Genomic DNA, 20,748 nt, shown 5'->3' with positions numbered 1-20,748 from the left:
TGTCCAACAGTGAACTTTGCTGATTCCCGATGAAGCAACACGTCTTGTCCCGGTGATTCAAAATGAAGTACTTAATAAATACTTGTAAATTGTCCGAGCACAGTCACAAACTGTTTGACTATTTGAAATGAGCAACACCTGTGTGATGCTGCCTGGGGGGGCATCACCCCCTAGTGCTCGGAGGGGGGATCATACAAATCAAACACATATAGATCCTGCAGGGGTGATGTGTGATAAACTGGTAAGACTCGGTAAAATAATAATAAATAATCTGTAAACTATGGATGCATTAATGAATGAGGATCAGTAATATTGCAGCTGGCCCTTCTATCATCTTTTCTTGTAAGGTTCTGCATGTGCAAGTCATTTATCAACAACAACAGCAAACCTTCTCTGCATGAAGGTTTTCACTTTCATATAATTAAACACTGAATCTTTTCAGGTTTTGGATTGGTGTTCATCACCCTGGACTCTGACAATAGTCTTTAGTTGCAGCACTGCTATTGGATTCTGGATGTAATTTGGATGTACTTATGATCTGTAATCAATTAATTTGAAAAGATTCTTCAGTTTCAATGAGAATGAGTCACAGTTCTGTTTTGAGAAGATTTTATTGCGTATATACGGGTTAAGGTTCATTGTGTGTCCAATGTAATGTAGCACTTCACAACACAGCAGGATTGTGAGAACAACCATCATTTCACCAAACCAATGATTTTGTTTAGAAGCAGTGAACATACTGAACATCAATTCATATTTCTATAAATCATCTTTGTCGGATTTGATTATTCACAATTCAAACGCATCACTGTGAATTTTACAATTGTCATCTAAATGGCCTTAACTTTTACATGATAAGTGTGATACCCAATCAGATTTTATGTGCACGCTTTTACTTCACAGACATCACTTCACAAGACAAGAGCTTTTTTTTACATTTTCCCCAATATCGTTAATGTGTTTGTCGTACAAATTAAACATAACATTACTAATCCTTCTGTGAGCGACACCCGGTGCAGCTGTAGTTTACAAATCTCTCCTGATTGCTACTCCATGTCCGACACATGCAACCTTAACACTAACTTTAAAACCGTAAAAAACAGGACAGTCCCCCTCTGAACACCACACCCTACTCTACAGTGAAATGTACTGCATTATTCAACATACTAAACATAGAAATATAATTAAGTTAATGGCTGATACTGAAACGGAATTAACGTGGAAAACATTGAAGAACACAGTGACACATCATTATACAGTACAGTACATAGCTTACGCTCTCCATTTGTTTTTGTAGCACAGGTAAACACACACTACATTCATAAAAAAAACACACCACATATTCATCTAACTCATCACAACGTGCTGACAGATTTAAAATAACAACAGAAATTGGCCTAAATAAGTAAGGCGATTGTGTATATGTAAATGCAACTTTTAAACAATTATTTGATGATTGACAATGATAATAATTATTAATAATAATAATAATAATTACGATAATAACAGAGCAGCATAACAGTTAGTCAAGTTCCAGTTTCTTCTTAACACACATTTTTCAAATAAAATCAACCTTTTTTAGGTTTTACATGTTAACACATACAGTGCAGTCTGTAAGTAGTAACAGGATTTTGTTCCCATTAATTCGGGCACTATGTATAAAAAGGGCAAACAATTCCCAAGAGCTTTATCTCATGTGAGTATAAACCCTCTAACTTCTTCCTCGTTGTTTTCAGTTTCAAATCAGATGTGCTGGAGTACGGCGCCAACACCAACACTGCTCAGGAGCTTCCAGACTGCACTGTTAGTCGCTGTTAACACACCGCTATGCAACACAAACTCCAAAGTAGGAATAGATTAAAAAAAAAAAAAAAATTATCATGATTAAAATATAAATACATTCTGTGATTATTTTATCCAAAATAATCAGAGAAAGTTTTAAAAACAAAGACTGGACAGTGCAGGGAAAGTAAAAAGTTGAGCTGAAAACAAGTCCAGTCACAGCCGCCTGTGATGAGCTTGTGCTCCTCTCTAGTCTCGGTCTTCATTTGGTCTTCGTGCAGAGCTTCTGTCTCAATCAGCCCTCAGTCAGTCAGTCTTTACAGGTAGGGATACTGGGTGAGTTTTCGTTGGTAAGCAGCACTGGAGCGGTGGAAAGGCTGCCCTGCCAGCTGATGTTGCTGCTGTTGCTGCTGCTGCTGCTGCTGCTGCTGCTGCTGCTGCGGCTGCTGCTGCTGCTGCTGCAGCTGTTGTTGTTGTTGTTGTTGTTGTTGGTTGCCGTACTGTCCCGGAGCAGACCCCCCCAGGGCTAAGCTGCCGTTCTTCTGGAGCAGCGCCAGGGAGGAATACGCCCCGCTCGCTCTGCTGTGGCGGGACGAGCCACCTTGCATCTGGTCCACAGCTTGGGACACGGAGGCCAGGGCGGCAGAGGCCGGGTAGGCGTACAGGTTGGGGGTCGAGCTGAAGAGGGCGTTCTCGTGAAGCCGGTAGGATGAGTGGGAGGAGACGGGAGGGGGGTAGGTGGGCTGCCGCCTCAGGGAACTACTGCTTCCTGTTTGGTCATGAGAGGATGACATCACAGACTGCTGTACCTGAAACAACAGAGAGCGATGAGCTCTGCAAACAGAGGGTCCGTCCCAAGACCCACACACGTGGTTCTAGCGAGTCGTCATGTGCCACAGTGTCCTCTGCACCAGCCAGTTCAACTTCAACCTCTTTAAAGTTTATTTGCTGCGTTAATTTGTTCATTTGGTCAGACATTAGGACACTTTGTCTTCAAAAAAGAGCTGATGGATAAAGTTGTTTATCAGCAAATTAAAAGAGCTGTGTGTATATTGTTTGTGTAACGTGGAATGCAACTGTTCCCATTAAGACCACGAGTCTGTGGAGAGTTATCAGAGCTCACTGGGATCCGCCTGATTGTAAGTGAGCCAGCGGCCTGCAGAGAATCTCTCAGCATCGATCACCGCACAATACATGCCGGTTCGCTTTTCTGCCCAAACAAAGTGAGTGATAATATCGTGAGATCAGTTCGTTCTGCTGTTTTGGGAGCTACGTGCCGTGGTTGCTTTCCAACGACTGAAAATTTACACCCGATTCCCCTCTGATCTAAGAGCTGATTGGTTTAGATGTTGAATCAACAACGTGACGTTTTACAAAAACTTCTCCTTTCAAAGGCTTCTAGATAATTTAATAGAATTCATCTATTAAGTCCCTACTCAGTTGTTAATTATGTGGACATTAAATAAAACCAACAAAGCACCTGAGCCTGAGTGAGTCATAGTGTATATTAGCGCCAGTGAGAAGATAACCTCATTCGTCAAGTGTATCCCAGTGTGTTTGGATTAACCTCCACACTCTTGGGCACTGAAGCATTTACTGAAAATACGTCACGCAAGTGACTCTCGGTGGGTTCACCACGGGAACAGACATCAGCTACATTTGACAGCTGTTACCTGACTCAGGTTAAGAGGCTGAGATCTGCTGGATGCGGCCCGTTGGTGGCGATCAGTGTTGGACTCTGCTGGCCGACTTGACTGCTGAGCCGACCCCTTCTTGGACTTTCCAGAGCCACTTGTAGCTTGTTCTACCATTGGGAAAAACAGATAGAATACTGTGAGAACATACAGAGACTAAATAAGAATAACATATATGGCTGTATAGAATATGAATAAATATGGACTGTATGCGGATTTCTGCCCAAGTGGACCTGGAGCTGCTGGAGCTTTATGGGTTGTGCTCTCTCCAGGCTGGCTCTTCACTGAGGGCATGATAATGGCCAGAGACTTGGTGGGCTGTGAGGTGGTCTTGGGGCTGAGGGGGCTGCTGGTGGAGGAATCAGAGTCATGGGAGTCGTGTACTGTCACACAGCTGATCACGTTGGTCCTCTGGCTCGTTCCAGAGCTGCAGGAGAGAATAAGAACAGAGTGAATTAACACATCAGGGAAATAAAACAAAACAAAAACATGAAACCTCTCATTTTTACTCAAATTGTTCTACAGACAGGGGAAGCTCTCACCATGCAGCAGGGAACTTCCTGTCATCCTCATCTTCTGAGTCGCTGTGGATGGTGATGATGCTGACAGCGGGACTGGGTGTGTCAGAGATGACGATGGGCTGAGACTGGTCACCAGCAAAAGTATTGTGGACCACAGTGGCGGCTGATTGCACCGATGACACAGGCCTGAAGGGAAAAAGAGGATCTATCACTGCCTTCATTTCATGGACGACCTGCTCTCTATCAACATGTAGATGATGCGATACCTGGCTCTGCTCTCAGCATGTCGAGCCTTTGACCTCTTGCCCTGTTGGGCTCTTGAGTGAGCGGCCCCTGAGTTGTGGTTCTGGGAGGCAGCGTGACGGCCAACACCAGAGTCCTGCTGGCTGGCGCCATCGTACTGGCTGCCGTGACGACCCCTTTGAAAAAGCATCAACAAATATAACTTGCTTAATCTGAAAACCGCATCACGTCTGTATGACCGCGTGATCGTTTACCAATCATCCAGAGTCGTGTTTGACTCAACTCACCTCCAGCCAGAAGCTTGTTGACTGTCAGAGACCGGGGCTCCCATAGGTGAGTCAGGCACTACGGTCTGCCCAGGGTTGTGGATGGCCATGCCTGGCATCTGCTGCCATGTGGAAGGGATGAGGATCTGCTGTGTGCCTGCTGGCCAGCCCTGCTGTATGCACACACACATAAACACAAATTTAAAAGCCTACAATGACTAGATGTCACTCGGTCCAGTGTCAGCAGTGATAGTCTGTTAGAAGAGAACAAAGTGCAGTGTGTGAAACATAGTGGGAAAGAAGTCGCAGTTATTTTCTTAGTGAACCATACTGAAAGAAAAGACATGCAGTCTGCAGACAAACACAAAGCTTCCCGTCTCTCCTACACCAAAAACATCCAGCAGATGTCACATTGAAAACTAAGCACTGACAAGCTGAACAAAACGGGAGATGAAGTCACCATCTGCAGACTTATTCCTGCGCAGAGAGAGCTACTTGTGTTACTGCCGAGAAGGAAATGTGCTCAGAGAGACTTCCAAAGCAGTAAATACCGGACGAAGCTCACACAAAGACAGTCTGATGCCAAGCATGCATGCCATACAGCTGCACTGCGACTCAGGAGTCCAGTGGAAACACAGCCAACCTGAAAATCAAAAGGACTGCGTTAGTGTGAGATAGGGAAGGTGTCGACGCTGGTCTCGCTGCTATAGTGACAGCTCCTGGCGTTTTCTCAACAGCATTGTTAACAAAAATAAACGACTTGCACAAGCGTCTCAAGCTTTAAAAACATAGAGGTGTGTACTGCTGTTTGCCACTGCCTCTGTTTTTTTCCCCCCGGATTTCTAAAAATCAACTGTGATAACTTAAACACATTTTTGTGAATTTTTTAACTTGTGGCAATAATGTCAGCATCTTGCAAGGAGGGAAGCTTGCAAAAGAATAACTCAACATTTCGGGAAATAGCTTTCTGGTGGAGTTAGATGAGAAGATTGACTCCACTCACATGTGTGTCTATTAAATATACATGTAAAGCTATAGTCAGCAGACAGTTAGTTTAGCCGAGCATAAAGACTGGCAGCGGGAGAAAACAAAAGCCGCCTATCAGCATCTTTAAAGCTCACTAATTAACATGTAATATCTTGTTTCTTTAATACATACAAATTTCAGTAAAAGAATTAACTGTCATCGTTGATTTTGTTTGGATTGAACAAATGAGATATTTAAATTACAGATATGTTAATTAGTGAGCTTTAGGAGCTGGTAGGTAGATTTTTGTACAACAGAGCCACACCAGCTGTTTTCCCCATCTTTCCAGTCTTTGTGCTAAGCTACGCTAACCTGCTAGCTAGTGCTCACCTTATATTTAGCTGAGAGCGCTCTCATGTCTGTCCATCTTCTCCTACAACACTTTGCCAGAAAGCGAATAAGCGTTATTTCCCAAAATGTTGAATGATTCTTTTAAAAGCTTCCTTGCCAGAAACTGGCAGCCACAGTATTACAACAAGCAAAAACACATTTTTGTAAAGTGAGTGAATACGTGTATTTCCCCAAAGTGTCAACCTTTTGCTTTAAGCATCCACCTGTTGTAGTGAAAAGGCAACATTGTCTTTCTAACATCAGAAAGATTATTATACCAGCAGAAAAACACTAGAAATAAACATGTGCACATTGAGACGTGTAAATAACAGTGAAAGCTGATTCATACACTCCACAACTCATTAGTTACTAAGCTTTCTTTGTTTTCTCCATTAGTTTTCTCCATAAGATTAATGAGTAGTAAGCATTAACTTGATCTTGCCAAATAGTGAGCCTGCATCAATGTATTCCATGTATATGTTTTAAATTGCATATTTGTGATTTATAAAGTGGAACAACTGAATTAATAACCTAATCATAAACCATTTGTAAAATCCTTTATAAAGGTAGACTTATTGTAAAGTGGTAGCTGGATTTTGGAAACGCTGTGCAACCACTGTGGTGTGCGCAACCTCCGGGGTAACATTTTCTAGATATTCTAAATTCTCTGAGAGGCTTCATGAAAAGCTGTCCTTATTTAAACACAGAGAGATAGGAGGAACACCAGCTGCTGCAAGCGAAAGCACAGACCAGACCGGTGAGTTGCACATGCGCCTCATGCTCTGCTGCACACCCCCGACACAAATGTGCTGGGAGGAAGAAAGAAGAGGTTTCAACCGAGGCGGCTGATGTGATGATGGTGTTTTTTACCAGCATGGAGGCATTCTGTTCCAGAAAGCTGCAGAGGTTTCCACCCCTACAGCCAACTGGCAGCTGGACCGAGCCTAAACGTGGCATTCCCGCCACTGAGCCGTACAGGCTGCCTACCAGCAGGGGGTCGAGGGAGGCCTGAGAGGAGGTGTGAGGGGAGGGTGGAGGGAGGGGAGGCATTAAAGACACCAAAACAGACACAGAGAGGAGATTTGGAACAGACCTGCGTCATATTCCACTGAATCCTAAAGAAGAGGGAGTCTCTGCTTCGGATCACGAGTTTTCAGTTAGTGACAACAGCAGAACAAGAATATTGATATTCACAGTTACTCTAAAAGAATAGGGTTTTTAACATGCAAAAACTAAAAAAAACATACAGTACATGACCAACCACATGTCCACAAACATCAGGGCTGGGTCCTGAAAACTGGCTCCATTTTCGATTTAGCTACCTGTTGATTAAAATCTCTGGTTTGTAGAAGCTTTGTGGCAAACAAACGTGTTATCACACCTTTTATCCCTCTTCAGTCCTTTTCATGATCAACATGCAAAACCTTCTGGTCGCAGCTTTTAATCTTTAGCCCTCACTGACTGTCGATTTCACAGGTTTAAATGAGAAATATCACAGACAGCAGATTGTATCAGGAGCAACTAATGAAGCCAAAGCTATCGGCTAAAATGCCAAAATGAAAACTCGGCTGTTGATAAGGAGTTACTTAAAAACAGACTGAAAAGCAGCAACTCAGAAAATTCAAAACGTTGAAGTAAATGTATGTACGTATTATCAGCAATGTATAAGTAAAGTAAACACACTCATTTTGCAGAATAAAATGCATCTATGAGTTATATATTATTATAAATTATAATATACAGTTAAAACTAATGCCTCAATGCATAAGTAGCATTTTACTGTTGTATCTGATTGAGGTGCGGCTGGTTTATTTACTAACATACAGTTAGTCCAGTAGTTTCCGACCGGCCCCCTTCAAAGTGTCAAATGATAAATCTGAGGAGTCGTGAGATGGTTAATGTGGCAGAAAATAAACAAGCCTCTGCTATAAAAAAAATTCTAATAATGTTTTGGACTTTTCTCTAATATTTGCTGTTGTTGTGAAATATTGGATAATTTAACCTCTTTGAGCCTCGAACAGTTGAATAAAAAGAAGAAAATTGAGAAATTTTGAGGGGAAATGTGTCTTTTGGTGGAACTGCTACCAACTAGATGTTTGAAACAGGACAATGGGTCCCAATTAGCTGCAGCTTTTTCTGCTCACAGGCCAAAAATATTAGGTGTCGGTTTAACAATTGATTGGATTTTATAAGCTTTTATACTCCTATGTGTTTTATTTTTGAATCTTAATTTGTAAAGTAGTTAGTAACTCTAGCCGTCAGATAAATTGGGTGAAAAGTTTAACATTTCCCTCTGAAATGACGTGGTGAAGTATAAAGTACAAAATGGAAATACTCAAGTACAAGTACTTCAAAAATGTACAAGTAAAGTAAGTACAAGGCTTAGTTACATTCCACCTTTGCTGATGCTGATCAATTCAATAAGTGGACATGATACTCTGATTCGTATCCAATAAAATGTCATCGGAGCTTCACCCCGGCTGCTCCTGCTGTGGGTCCTACCTGTGCCAGCATGCCGGGCTGGATGTGAAGAGACTGGGACGACTGGTTCTGAGGGACTAAGGGTACTGAGTTGTCCATCCTCACCGGATAACCAGAGGGCTTATTGGATGTTTGAAGACCTAGAAGATGGAGGCAGATTATATTGTGACAAAAATGCAACACATGCAACATGCACACAAAGAGACACACTAAATGTAGAATATAGGAAACATGTGGATGAAATTAGCTGGTTTCTCTTGATTGTGGAGAAAATGTAAAAATTGACAAATGAAAGATATTTTATTCTGTTTATTGTTGTTATTTCTGCAGTTGCTGGTCAACTTATTGTAATTTAAATATTTTAAACAGAAACTAATACTTCTTTTCTTTGAAGCAACACAACACGAGAAACAAGAATCATTTATTCTCACCCTGGATGGTCGGAGGGCAAACTATGAGCGTTTGCTGGAAGGGTTCGGTCTGGGTGCAGAGCTGGGTGGGTCTGGTCTGCAGGGGTACGCCCTGCTGGGTCAGGCCCGGGATGTTTATGGTGGCCTGCTGGTAGAGGCCGGGCTGGTAGTTCAGCAACGGGACGTTACTGCTGAGGGACAGGGACTGGCCTCCCGTAGAGGCCATCTGAAGGAAGATGAAGATGAATCGAGTTCAGTAAGAAAGTCCAGGGGCCTCATTTGTCGAGGCAGCAAGTGTGTGAGGGAAGTGTCCGTACGAAAAAGAAAACTGATATGAACAATGATCAGTCCCACCAGCTCTACATTGAGCTGCTCGTACACAGAACTATTTACAGACAAATTTGTTTTCTCACAGAAAACATAGAGCCAGCCGCCACTTTAGTTGGCACAACTATGAAGTCTAATGCAATCCAATACAGCTCAGCTGCAACTCTTCCTTCACAAAGATTAGGAGGTATTCGTTTGACTTATGTTTCTTATTGAGGTTGTAGTTTTTAGTGATGTTACACTGGACTGCATTATACTGAGAGGGGTTTCTAATGTTTTGCCCACCCCTCCATTTACAAACAGGAGGGAGGAAGAACATTAGAATCCCATTTTAGCATAGTGCACCATCACGAACTGGACCTCAATAATAAACATATGAGTTGAGTTAACACTTCTCTAACAGTGTCAGCAAGAACTGAACATAATAATCTTCCTAAATGTAGAAAAGCTGTGGCTGATGTGTTTGTGCTGGGTTGTAATAAATTGTATAGGTGTAAATAAGAAAAGTGGTCAGGGAGTGAATCGATTAAAATGAATGGTATGAAAATAATAAGGCAGATTGATCTAACTGAATGTTACTAACAGATTTTATGTGATGCAATATTAGAGAAACAAGACTTAACAGCCACATTAATTTCACTGTGAATGAAATGATAACCTTCTTTTCTAAAATACACAGTGGAGAACATACAGTCTAAGGCGTAAAAGGAATCTAACAAATCAGAATCTGGGTGTAGAAATAAATGTACGCATGGTTTTTAGCACAAAACTGCTCATACACCCCGAGCCCTCTCTTTACAAAGCCACTAATAAAACCACTAACGAGTGAAAAGTGGATCGACAAGCAAAACGTTGGGCAGAACACAATGACCCCGGGGCAGATTAGAGATAATGCTCTCACCTGATTGTGCTGGTTTAGTTGGCTACTAAAGGTGACAGTGAGATTGGTGGCAGCACTTGGGGTATTGTTGCTGGCAAACATGTTTTTTCCATTCTCAAAGGCGCTGCATCTGCGTTTGCATATATCCATGTTTTGGAAGCAGGACTTCACGCTGTAAAGGAAACAAAACTGTCAAAAAAAGAAGAAGCAAAATGCTAACTGCAATGCTAAATTGCAGCCACCACAATAACTATTAAAAAAAACACCAACAAACTCTATAACTCTACTGGTAATTTACTAAAAAACCTTTACAGTTGAGCATCAGCACGGTCCTGCACTTGCTGACTTACTGTGAGCTGTGAGGGAAGTGCAACAGGTGCGTCATGGTAACAAAGGGGTGGTTCAGAGTCTTCATGGGCGTGATCCGTTTGTCCGCGTCAAGCGTCAGCATCTTCTTCAGCAGGTCTATGAACTCCCGTCTGTCAGCCTTCTCCGCCAAGATGTCCGTCCCCTCCAGGCTCGTCATGTTCACCTGCAGAGGAGACGGGGGAAGTCAAGAGTTTGTCGAACTGTGAGAAACATCCCGGTGCAGCCAACACCTGTCAGGTTAACCAGGGATCTAATGCTGTTAACAGTGACAGTGCAGAGCAGACTCACACACCCATAATCAATATGTATGTATCCCTTAAGGGGGAAAAAATTACAATATTTTTTTTTATATTATTGCTGGAAATTAAAAGAGTTACAGCAGTAATTTTACTGTTAACTGTAGAAGTTACTATCCCCTCTCCCTCCCTGAACACCTGAACAATGGCTGACCCCAATCACTCAACCTCAAGGGTCAGTGTTAACAGTTACTTCCTCACCTGCATCATATCGTCAAGACAGTTGAAGATGTATTTTCTTGCCTCCTTTGATTTGATCCCCATCTCTGCCTCATGCTCTGCGGGTGTCTGCAGAAAGATAGCCACATCAAAACCTCAGTATATACGTATATATACTATTCATATGCTTGTGGAGAAATGTTGTCTGTTTGTGACTGGTATCAGCACAGACACCTACCTTCAGTCTCCAGAGGGGATAGCTCGAGTCCGGGCCTCTGTTGAAAAAGCGACTGGTCTTAGTCCCTGCACTCAGCAGGTACTCTGCTGGAAGGCCCTGTGTCTGGGAAATGTAACGTATCTGAAAGACAAATGAAAAAGAGAGAGAGAGAGAGAAAGAAAAGTCAGCGGCTGGTCTAAGACAAAAATGTAAACTTTATCACCTCTACTTGTGCAGTTTATACAGTTAAAACCACCTGATGCCCGGTCGTGTCAGCGTCGGAGCAGAGTTGTTGTCAGTTTAAACATTACACTCCCGTTGAAAAACTTAACTTAACTGATCTGTTATTTTACTATGATCTCCCACAAAACATGTTGAGAGATTTTCACATTTGCAATAGGTGAGAAATCAAAACACACTTTCCCCTCATGTCTGACACCCTGATAAAGCTGCTGTATGACTGAACTGGCAACAACAGCATTCACCCTTTTCTCACACACATTCACCGTCTCAGATAAAGTGCTAAATCCCCTTAAAGGAACAGTTCAGTAGTAGTCCAACTTCCTATTTTCTCGCTAGATTTGCCAACTGTTAAAAAACCCTTCAGCCACTTTTTTTTGGGGTAGACTTTAACTCTATTCCCATGACGAGAGCTGCTCATGTTTTTTCAGTGAAAGTGCTTTCATGTGGCTGTAGCTCTTTGGACTGAGTGCGCTCAGATGACCCTGCGCTCGCTCATGTTTGTCAAGGCTCTTCTCTGTTGTGGCTCCACAACGGCGTGATGAGCTCCCGACTGAAGTCAGGACAGCGGCGTCACTGCTGCCTTTTTTTTTTTTTCCACTGCAGGTTAAAAAAAAAAAAAAAAAAAAACACACTTACATTTCAACAAGCCTTTGAGCACTTGTTAAAAAAATTATAGGACTGAAGATGATTTTAGTCATTTGAGTTTTGGATGATAGTAGGTTTGAATTAGGGCTGGGCAAAACTATTATTTTTGTAATCGATTAATCTAACGATTCATTTTTTCAATTCGATTCTCGATTATTTTCCCATTTTTGACTTATATAGCAATTTACATATGCTAATTTATGTATCGCAATGAAAAAAACACAAATTTCTTCATTCCAACATATTTTTGTTTTCACCAAAAATGACCAAATTCCAAAATAAAATTCAAGTAATGAAAACAATAGTGCAATCTGACGTCAGAGGTAGCGTTTAACAAAAAAATAAAATGAAATAAAATACTTTCAATAAATAAAACAAGTTCTTGTTGTGCAAGACTCAAGAAAATGTTATCATCTTAAAATCAATAAAAAAAAAAGTGGATATTGTAAAAAGTTGAAAACGTTTGTCATCCACACAAGCTGCGCCTGGTTCCCGCCTCTTGATGTGCTGGTGCTTCGCCGTCGTGCTTTTATGATAAACCATCTCCATTTTACAGCCGACAAACGACAGAACTGCGTCCTTTCACGGAACAATAGTCCGATACCTTTGAACTACGAGTTCGTGTTCTACATTGATCAGAGTCAACTGACTCGCTGGTATCGATAGTGCCGCTACTTGCTGCCGCCATTGTTTGTTTTCAAACGACGCATCGACGCACAGTTTTTGCGTCGACGTATTTTTTGCGTCGACGTAATCGATGACGTCGACGCGTCGCCCCAGCCCTAGTTTGAATGTAGTTATTGTAGATAGCTTTGCACCATAAAAGTGTCTGCCAATTGAATATAATGTATATGTATGTGTTGTATGATATGTCAAGATACACACACACACACACACACACAAAAGGAAATAGCCCCGCATATAACACTCTGAAAAACCACACTTTGTCATTTTTACACTTCAATTTTGTTTGTTACAAACTAAATATAACATGTTAATTTGTGAATTTATGAGGCGCTGGAAGGTGGTTACCTTTTCCCTGTCTTTGTGCTAAACTAAGCTAACAGGCTGCTAGCTGTAGCTTCATATTTAGCAGCAAGAAAGCAAATAAGCAAATTTTGGCAAATAAATGCTGAACATTTCCTTTAAAACAAAGGTGAAATGATTTTAAACAAAATGTGTATTATCACTTATTTCGGTTTAAGCTGAACAGAGGATATAAATGTCACTTAAACAGTGTGTATATGAGAGAGCTGCAGCTGACCTGATCGTACTCTGAGGCTCCAGGATAAAGGGGCCATCCCAAAAACAGCTCAGCAATGACACATCCCAAAGACCACATGTCGATGGCCTCACAGAAAGGAAGGCCCAGGATGATCTCTGGAGCTCTGCACGCATGTCAAAATGAGCAAATGACAGAATTGCAGCAGGTAATTTACATATTACAGACACAATGAATTGACCATTCATAGCCCTCACTAACGCGCTCACCTGTAGTATCGTGACTGCAGGTAGGTGGAGCAAACCGCTTTGGACACGTGGCTGGCGGAGCCAAAATCAATGACTTTCACTCTGTACGGCTGCCTCAAAGGATCCACCAGCATAATGTTTTCAGGCTTCAGGTCGGCGTGGATCAGCCCCAGGCTTTTCAGCTTCATCAGCGCTGTGGCGACCTGCTGCAGAATGGGCCGAATGCACTTGAGCAGCAGGGGGCTGAACTTGCTGTGCTTCAGGAAGTCGTAAAGGTTCTGCTCCAGCATCTCAAACACAAGGCACGTGTGGTTCTTGTGCTGGAAACACTCGTACGAGCGGACAAAGTTGAACTCGTCAGCGTTCTCTGTGCTCAGCCTGCTGAGGATGCTCACCTACGAAGAGGAGGGGGAGGAAGAGGAAGATATATTTTGTATTCATTAATGTATAATAATGGACGATACATCAACTGCATGACTGCATTTTGTATAGGAAACATTTTGTGCTTGGTTTTCACTCCATTTATTTCCAGGCTTTTAGCAGATTGTCTCACATGTCAGAGCCAGGCAAGTTGTGCAACTCAGAAATGCAACACATATATAGGAATATACGTATATATATGGATAAAATACATGTTAGAGTTGCAGGGATATAAGAAGCATGTTCCTCTTAGTCAAAACATGACTAAGAGTCTGCAGCCATGCTTTGGGAGTTGCAGGCAGAAAGTACAATACTGCCGTGGAGTCAGGCAGTTAGCTGTGAACCCTCTGAACCCTGTTTATTTTTTGTTTTTTTTTACCTGCATTTGTTTACATTTTGCACAATGTGCACCATGAAAAAAGATGCCGAATTAGCTATTAGCAGTTCATGTTTGCATTGTACTCATGTATGTACAAATACATATCACTGGATTAATTTGATACTGAAGAAAAGATCAAAATGTGATGATTTACTGGAAAGTTCTTGAGTCCTTTTTTACTATGATATTCTTTACATCATACTCACTTCTATTTGACCTTGCCGAGCATAAGAGGGATGGTTCTTCAAGATTTTAATAGCCACTATCTCATTTGTGCCTCGCTTCCAGCATTTTGCCACCTGGCCGAAGGTGCCGCGTCCCAGGAACTCGAGCACCTCGTAGCTGTTGGACATGGAGCACAGGATCTCATGCTGGACCAGCTGGTAGTCGCCCTCACTGTGGGAGTTGCTGCTCTTTGTGGTAGATGTGGAATGTGCTATGGACTGAGCTGTGGTGGTCCCCCCTCCACCACCAGTGCGGTTTGAGACCACGGGGGCCGAGAGCTCCTCCAGTATCTGGACGCTGTCGCTGCTGTCCACCTCCTCGCTTTTCCGCTTCAAGCTGTACTGCTTGTGGTAGAGGTCACACGGCTGGGAGGAGGACTCCGCATCCTTGACGCGACGGCTAGAGGAGGAGGATGAGGAGGAGGAGGGAGGTCCGCGAAGGCTACCTGTGCTGTCTGCCGCCCGCACCACTGTCTGCTCCCGGGAGCCTGCAGTCGGCGGATGCACCTGGTTGGGGTTGTACACTGGATTGAAGTTAGAGCCAGAAGTGGAGGGTACAGCTCCCTGGGTGGGGCTCTGTTGGTAGTAACCATTGTCTCCCAGCTGGTTGGACACATCCCAGGCAGGGTTCTCCACTTTGAGCCTCTTTGAACGAGAGTAGGCACTGGAGGACACAGAGGGAGAGGAGAACACCTGGAGCTGCGACGCCATGTCTGTGGACGAGATTACAGATCGGAAGCAACCATCAATAGGACGACTAAAACCCCCCAGAGGCAAGAACCTGAAACAGGTGGAATTAAGAGTTTGTCATCTACTGATGATCAAACAGCTGTTATCAAACAAGCCTTTACTGTTGCACATTTAATCCCTACACGTCAGTTTAATTTCATCGAACTGGACTTTACATTGTACGCTGCTTTCCACCTCCACTGTTACACAAATTAATTATTGCTTGCACACGTCACTACTAATTTTCACCTTCATAGAGTTCATGCATCTCTCTTCTTTCTGCAAAACAGTCAATATTTAAAAATTTTTATATCCCATTTCACAACTATTATCAGTCTGTAAATAAATATTTATAATTATTTTTGTCTTATTTCATTAATCATTATTATTATCTTACTTTTGATCTATTCTTTTTTTTTCTTATTCTTCTATGTTGCATTTGTGGAGAAAACACAGAGACACATTCTTTGTGTGTTTGCATTCTTGGCTGATAAACAGATTCTCATTCTGATGTGAAACAGATCTGAAGAGTGCAGCTCACTTTGAATGCATGGCTGGAAATCAACTCGGCACTAGATCACAGCTACAGTGATTGGTTGATTAACCGATTAGTAGATCGACAGAAATTAGTCACCAAAAATGAAATGAACACAGCTTTTTCTCCCATCCAGACCACATCAGACCAGATCAAGCTCAAAATACACTACACCTAAACTTCCCCCCCAAAAAACATACTTGTGGGAGTTAAATAATATATGAGCTCCTTCTAAGTGTTATTATTGCAGAAATATTATTTGCAAATGTTTGTGGAGAGTTGCAAAACTGTATCTTAATCTGTCTGCGTGTACTCAGATATGTGGATATAGTAGGAAATTTGTAAGTGTGTAAAAGAATCTGCAAATATATGCACAAAAAAAAAACAGAATGTCAATGCCCTTTTATTATGAATGACAACTGTTAATATCTAGTTTTATGTAACTATACAAACAACTTACATACATATAAAATGAGCTACAGACACATCGCACACATTTACACATTTCAGGAGAAAGCAGGGGTGAAGCTAAGAAATTCAACTGAGAGGCAAAATTAATTATCAGCTTTTCAGCTCTTGAAGCTGAAGTTTCAGTTTCATTAATAATGGGGCATTTATATTCAGTTTATTGATTTCATATATTTGCAGATTTGGATTGGATGCAGATTTTTTTTTTTTTAACACATGTACAAATATTTATCACATTTACATATTTGTGTACACTCTTGAACATCTCTGCACACATTTATAATCTGTGTACACATTTACCTGACCTATGTAAACAGATACAGATTTGTGTCATATCACATTTGCTTTTTTCTTCAGACATTCACAAATCGATCTACACATTTACAGATTTTTGCACACATTCAGATTGAGATACAGGTTCACAACATTCCACACAAATTTGAAAATAATATCACTACAATAATACCCACAAACTTGTCTATCACAGTGCTCCTGTCTATGCCCCCACCTGCATCACACACATGACGGTCAGAGTTTTTGTTGTTCGCCCCTGTCCGTGGGATAAAGCTAACCGCTGCCTGACAGTCAGTAAAACCACAGCACCTGGGCTTCAGCTCCTCTTAAATGACAATACCTGTATTTGATGCCTGAACACACCGTCGCCGATCTGACATTAGGGCCTCGTCATGTTGTCTCCGGGCTCGGCGCGGTGCTGCAGCTGATCAGCTGAGCTGCTAGCTGGAGCTCTGACCGTAGCAGGTAGCAGGGAGGATGCGGGGCTGACTAAGCTAACAGCTAGCTAGCTAGCTACAAGCATCCGAGTCATACCTGACCCGATACCGCAGTCACATCGCGTGTCAGGCGAGCAAACATGTGCATGATGCCGCTCACACAGATCACATATCATCATAATGAGCGCTGTCGTCTCAACAGCCCGAGCTCCATCATCACGGACCGTCTGGTCGCCGTAACGTACTTCCTACCGAGCCGACGTAAATAACGGCGAGACGTGACAGACGTCAAAGATCGTCTATGTGTCAGCATGTGTCACTATTTACAGAAACACTGCGCCACAGTTTTAAGTAAGTTTTAGCAATGTCAATGTGAAAAATACGCCATTATAAATACATTTCCTGCATTGAAAAGCTTACGTGAGTAAAACTGTACTTAACGTATCAAAGTAAAAGTACTCATTATGCAAAATAAGCGAATTCTAACATGTTGTATTTACTTATTATATCACAGGGTTATTATTACTGATGCATTTATGTGTTTAAATGTTGTTGTTGTTGTTGTTGTTGTTGTTGTTGTTGTTGTTGGTCGATACAGAACAAATTTTAACTACTCTATGTACTGTTGGGCAATTTAATCTTCCCAAGTACAAGTACCTCAAAGTTGTACAATACTGTGTGTTACTTTTTACGTACAATATGAATAAAGTTTGAAGTTAAAGATGAATCCAATGATTCCCTACCTCTTTGGCTCTTTTGACCCCTTGCAAGAAGCAGTGTCTGGTTAGGGGCCCTAATCATGTTCCAGGTGTCTGTGCATTATTAACAATTCACTTAAGACACATTTCCACTTTAAATATCTCAGATGGTTCATTTAAACAATGGCTTGAGGCTGAAAGCAGTAAAATTATCCAACAATTCACAAAAACAACACATTTTAACGTCATTCACATCAACATGTGAATACAAATTTGTGTAGCAGAACTTTGTGTCTGGTTTTCTCTCCCATTAATAATCCCATGATAATCTTGTGACCCTTTGGAAGGGCTTGGCCCATAGTTTAAGAACGACTGGACCAAAGTTCCTGACAGTTTATGAAGTAAATAAACCAGCTCTTCCCGGACCAGCTACAACAGTAAAATGCTGTTTATACATTGATGCATCAGTGTTAACCTATTAATGTCATACATAATAATACATCATTCACAAGGGCCATTTGTCTGTGGAATGAGTGTGTGTGTGTGTGTGTGTGTGTGTGTGTCATCTTGTTGAGTAACGTTTGGGATTTTTTACTTGTAATGACATATATTTACATTCTTGTATTTGTACTTTTACTTAAGTTAAGAATCTGAATACTACCTCCACCACTACACATAAGATAAATATAACACTGTCAGACACACACACACACACACACACACACACTCACAATTCAAATACCAAAACATAACACATACAAACATCAGGATTTAACAGTTGTTGTCATTAAGATGTTGTGTACTGCAGTGTCAGTAGTACTACATACTGGAAATATACAACACTATTTTTTACAGGATAAATTAATGATATCACAATTAGTTATTAAGGCAAATTACCTCAACACATACTGTAATTTGAATTGTGTTATTATATATGTTGATATTAAATATTTGATTTGGAATGAGTTAATGCTTTTTATTTGGCTTCTTCTGTGTGTGAGCACATCCTCAACTCAAACATCATCCCTGACAGAAACCTGTGTTATTCATCAGTTTGTATAGTGATAAGTAAAATGATAAGGACTTAAATCTGGATCTCATAACCATTCTGAAAATCAACTAGTGTGATGTTTCATGCGCATGATGCCAAACTCACTATCACATTTCAACACAGGAGGACGCTAGTGTCCCTGCTACAGACAGAGACACAGATCTCTTGCTGCTTTTATGTAAACACAGACAACGTTTATTTCAGTCCACCTTTTTATCAGTTCTCCTGTTCATTCAGATATATTAGCATTTTTGCTTCTACAGCATGTACACAGTAACACAAGCACTGCATTTTATAGTGGTACTGCAAAGTACATTTAAACAAAAAAATATTATGAAGACTACACCAGCATAGTCGATGCAAAACAACACATTCATATCAAAATAAACTGCTTATCAGGAGAAAATAACACTGCGACTTCAAGATGTTGGATTGGTGATGATAACTAATGATGATATGACTTATCCATACAACATAACAGAATTCAAGTTTAAGTAATGAAATATAATGGGAGTAAATGCATGCATTACACATACAGGAAAACTCATTTATGTAAAGTATTGATGGAATTCCTTCAATGATCAGACACTGACAGAATGAGACAGAGCAAACGCATAATGATTTATACAATAAAAAAAAAAAGAAACAAAACAAGTGCTTGGTATTTTATCCAAAGTTAAATCTAACACTGTACAAAAGCGATGCTATATTTATACAAGAGGAAAAGACCAGCAAATCCTCATAGAACAAAATCCTATCAAAATAAAAGTCTGATCTGAGAACAGCCTCTTGCAGGTATAATGCAGTTATTTTCAATACTTAATGATAACGAACAACAGCATCACAAAACTGTCATGATTTCTTCACTTTGATGCAGGTGGCTGGGTGGTGTATCACAATAGTGGAATTTGAGCCTTTTAAAATGCATTAACAGTATTATTCATGTTATCAGGTTTCTCCGCAGGATCACGTGTGATGTTGAACACGCAACCCCAGCTGTGTGACCATAGTAACTGGAAAGTGGCTGTTGCACTTTTCAAGTATATGATATGATGCCTCTCCTGGCGCGTGGCGGACTACCTGAAGGAGTGCCGGAAGTGCACACTCCTTCGTTTCAGCTTCTCTGGGTTGTGGGAAGCCATGTGGGAAAATTCTCGGAAGATGTCAAGGTACGTGGCGTCTCCTGCTGAAGAAAGCAACAGAAAATAATGATGAAAATGATGGTACATCATTAGGCACTGATCCATTCTACCAAGAGCAAAATGTCTTGCAGCAAAATTTACTTTCCATTACAGCAATTTTCTTTTTATTTCATCCCTATTTATACATTTATACATTATAAGTATATTAGACTGGCGTTAACAGCCCATGTTCAATAATGCTGGAGATTTAGATTCCACACTATTATTCCTTCTATGATCATAATTGTGATCAGCTGTGTGGTTTCTTAAGAGTAGGATTGCAAAATATTATTTTCATTATCAATTAATCTGCAGATTATTTCAATGATTATTTCCTCACATTTGAGAGGCTGGAGTAAATGTTTTTTTCTTAAAAAATGATTAAAATGATTAATCGATTATCAAAATAATTTTTCTGTCAATCAGTCAGTCAGTCAATACAATCAGTCAGACTAATCGTTGCAGTAAGTCACTTGATAAATGAGTCTCATTGCTCACACACACAGATTTTTACCCTGTGTGGTACTTAAAGTTGGTACTTTAGAGGCTTCTTGATGCGTGATAAATAAGGACCCTGACAGAAAAGTCTGGCACTCGTCTGTGAACAGTCAAAACATCTTTTATATGAAAGTTAAGAATACACGCGATGAGGAAAACAGACAGCAGAGCAGCTCTGGGTGAGAAAGGCCTGATGAATGGAGAGGCAAAAACAGGCCGAGGCACCATGAAGCTTCCCTCTTTCAACTCTCCAGATACTGAGCTTTTACTTTTCTTGTAGCCATGGTAACCACTGAATCTACAGGCATAACAAAAGCAGTTGAACTCTTTTGTGTCCCATGAGAGCTCCCAGGCTCGGCTAATTAAAAAGGGGAATGAACATTCCTGGCTTTCCCTCTCTCTCTGTGTGTGTGTGTGTGTGTGTGTGTGTGTGAGAGAAAAGCAGGGAGAGATCAGTGAGTTCAAACCTTATACT

The 20,748-nt window shown here is 41.2% G+C and overlaps 2 protein-coding genes across 9 annotated transcripts in view; both read right to left on the bottom strand.

Moving 5' to 3' along the window:
- Nucleotides 1-592: 592 nt before the first annotated feature.
- On the bottom strand, nt 593-17,087 carry hipk1a (homeodomain interacting protein kinase 1a). Of its 5 annotated transcripts, none has more exons than XM_023425648.2 (17): nt 16,749-17,087; nt 14,365-15,095; nt 13,381-13,754; nt 13,154-13,277; nt 11,023-11,142; nt 10,827-10,913; nt 10,311-10,492; nt 9,982-10,132; nt 8,775-8,979; nt 8,365-8,483; nt 6,733-6,870; nt 4,528-4,679; nt 4,264-4,416; nt 4,019-4,183; nt 3,710-3,903; nt 3,456-3,586; nt 593-2,591 (listed from the first exon to the last, which is right to left on the bottom strand). In XM_023425648.2, exons 1-17 carry the CDS (start codon nt 16,786-16,788, stop codon nt 2,100-2,102), a joined length of 3,558 nt encoding a protein of 1,185 aa, XP_023281416.1. In that variant the 5' UTR covers nt 16,789-17,087; the 3' UTR covers nt 593-2,099. The 5 variants fall into 5 exon arrangements, with proteins under 5 accessions (XP_023281416.1, XP_087035260.1, XP_023281417.1 ...); XM_087179134.1 differs by having other exon boundaries at nt 4,528-4,676; XM_087179135.1 differs by having other exon boundaries at nt 2,389-2,551.
- A 1,676-nt stretch (nt 17,088-18,763) lies between these two features.
- Nucleotides 18,764-20,748, bottom strand: part of acap3a (ArfGAP with coiled-coil, ankyrin repeat and PH domains 3a) — a 72,530-nt gene continuing 70,545 nt past the window's right edge. For 2 of the 4 annotated variants that reach the window (XM_023425635.2, XM_023425637.2), the window contains exon 25: nt 18,764-19,780. In XM_023425635.2, the coding sequence (XP_023281403.1) occupies nt 19,671-19,780 (110 nt within the window). In that variant the 3' untranslated portion in view covers nt 18,764-19,670. The remainder of the gene's footprint in view (nt 19,781-20,748) is intronic. The other 2 variants (XM_023425636.2, XM_023425638.2) reach the window with 1 other exon arrangement.

This window comes from Seriola lalandi, unplaced genomic scaffold, assembly GCF_002814215.2.
Source record: "Seriola lalandi dorsalis isolate HSWRI2012SDOR001 ecotype SW California unplaced genomic scaffold, Sedor1 jcf7180002054794, whole genome shotgun sequence".
NCBI lineage: Eukaryota > Metazoa > Chordata > Actinopteri > Carangiformes > Carangidae > Seriola > Seriola lalandi.
Note: the sequence above shows the minus strand (reverse complement) of the source record. Positions and strands in the feature narration are given on the sequence as shown.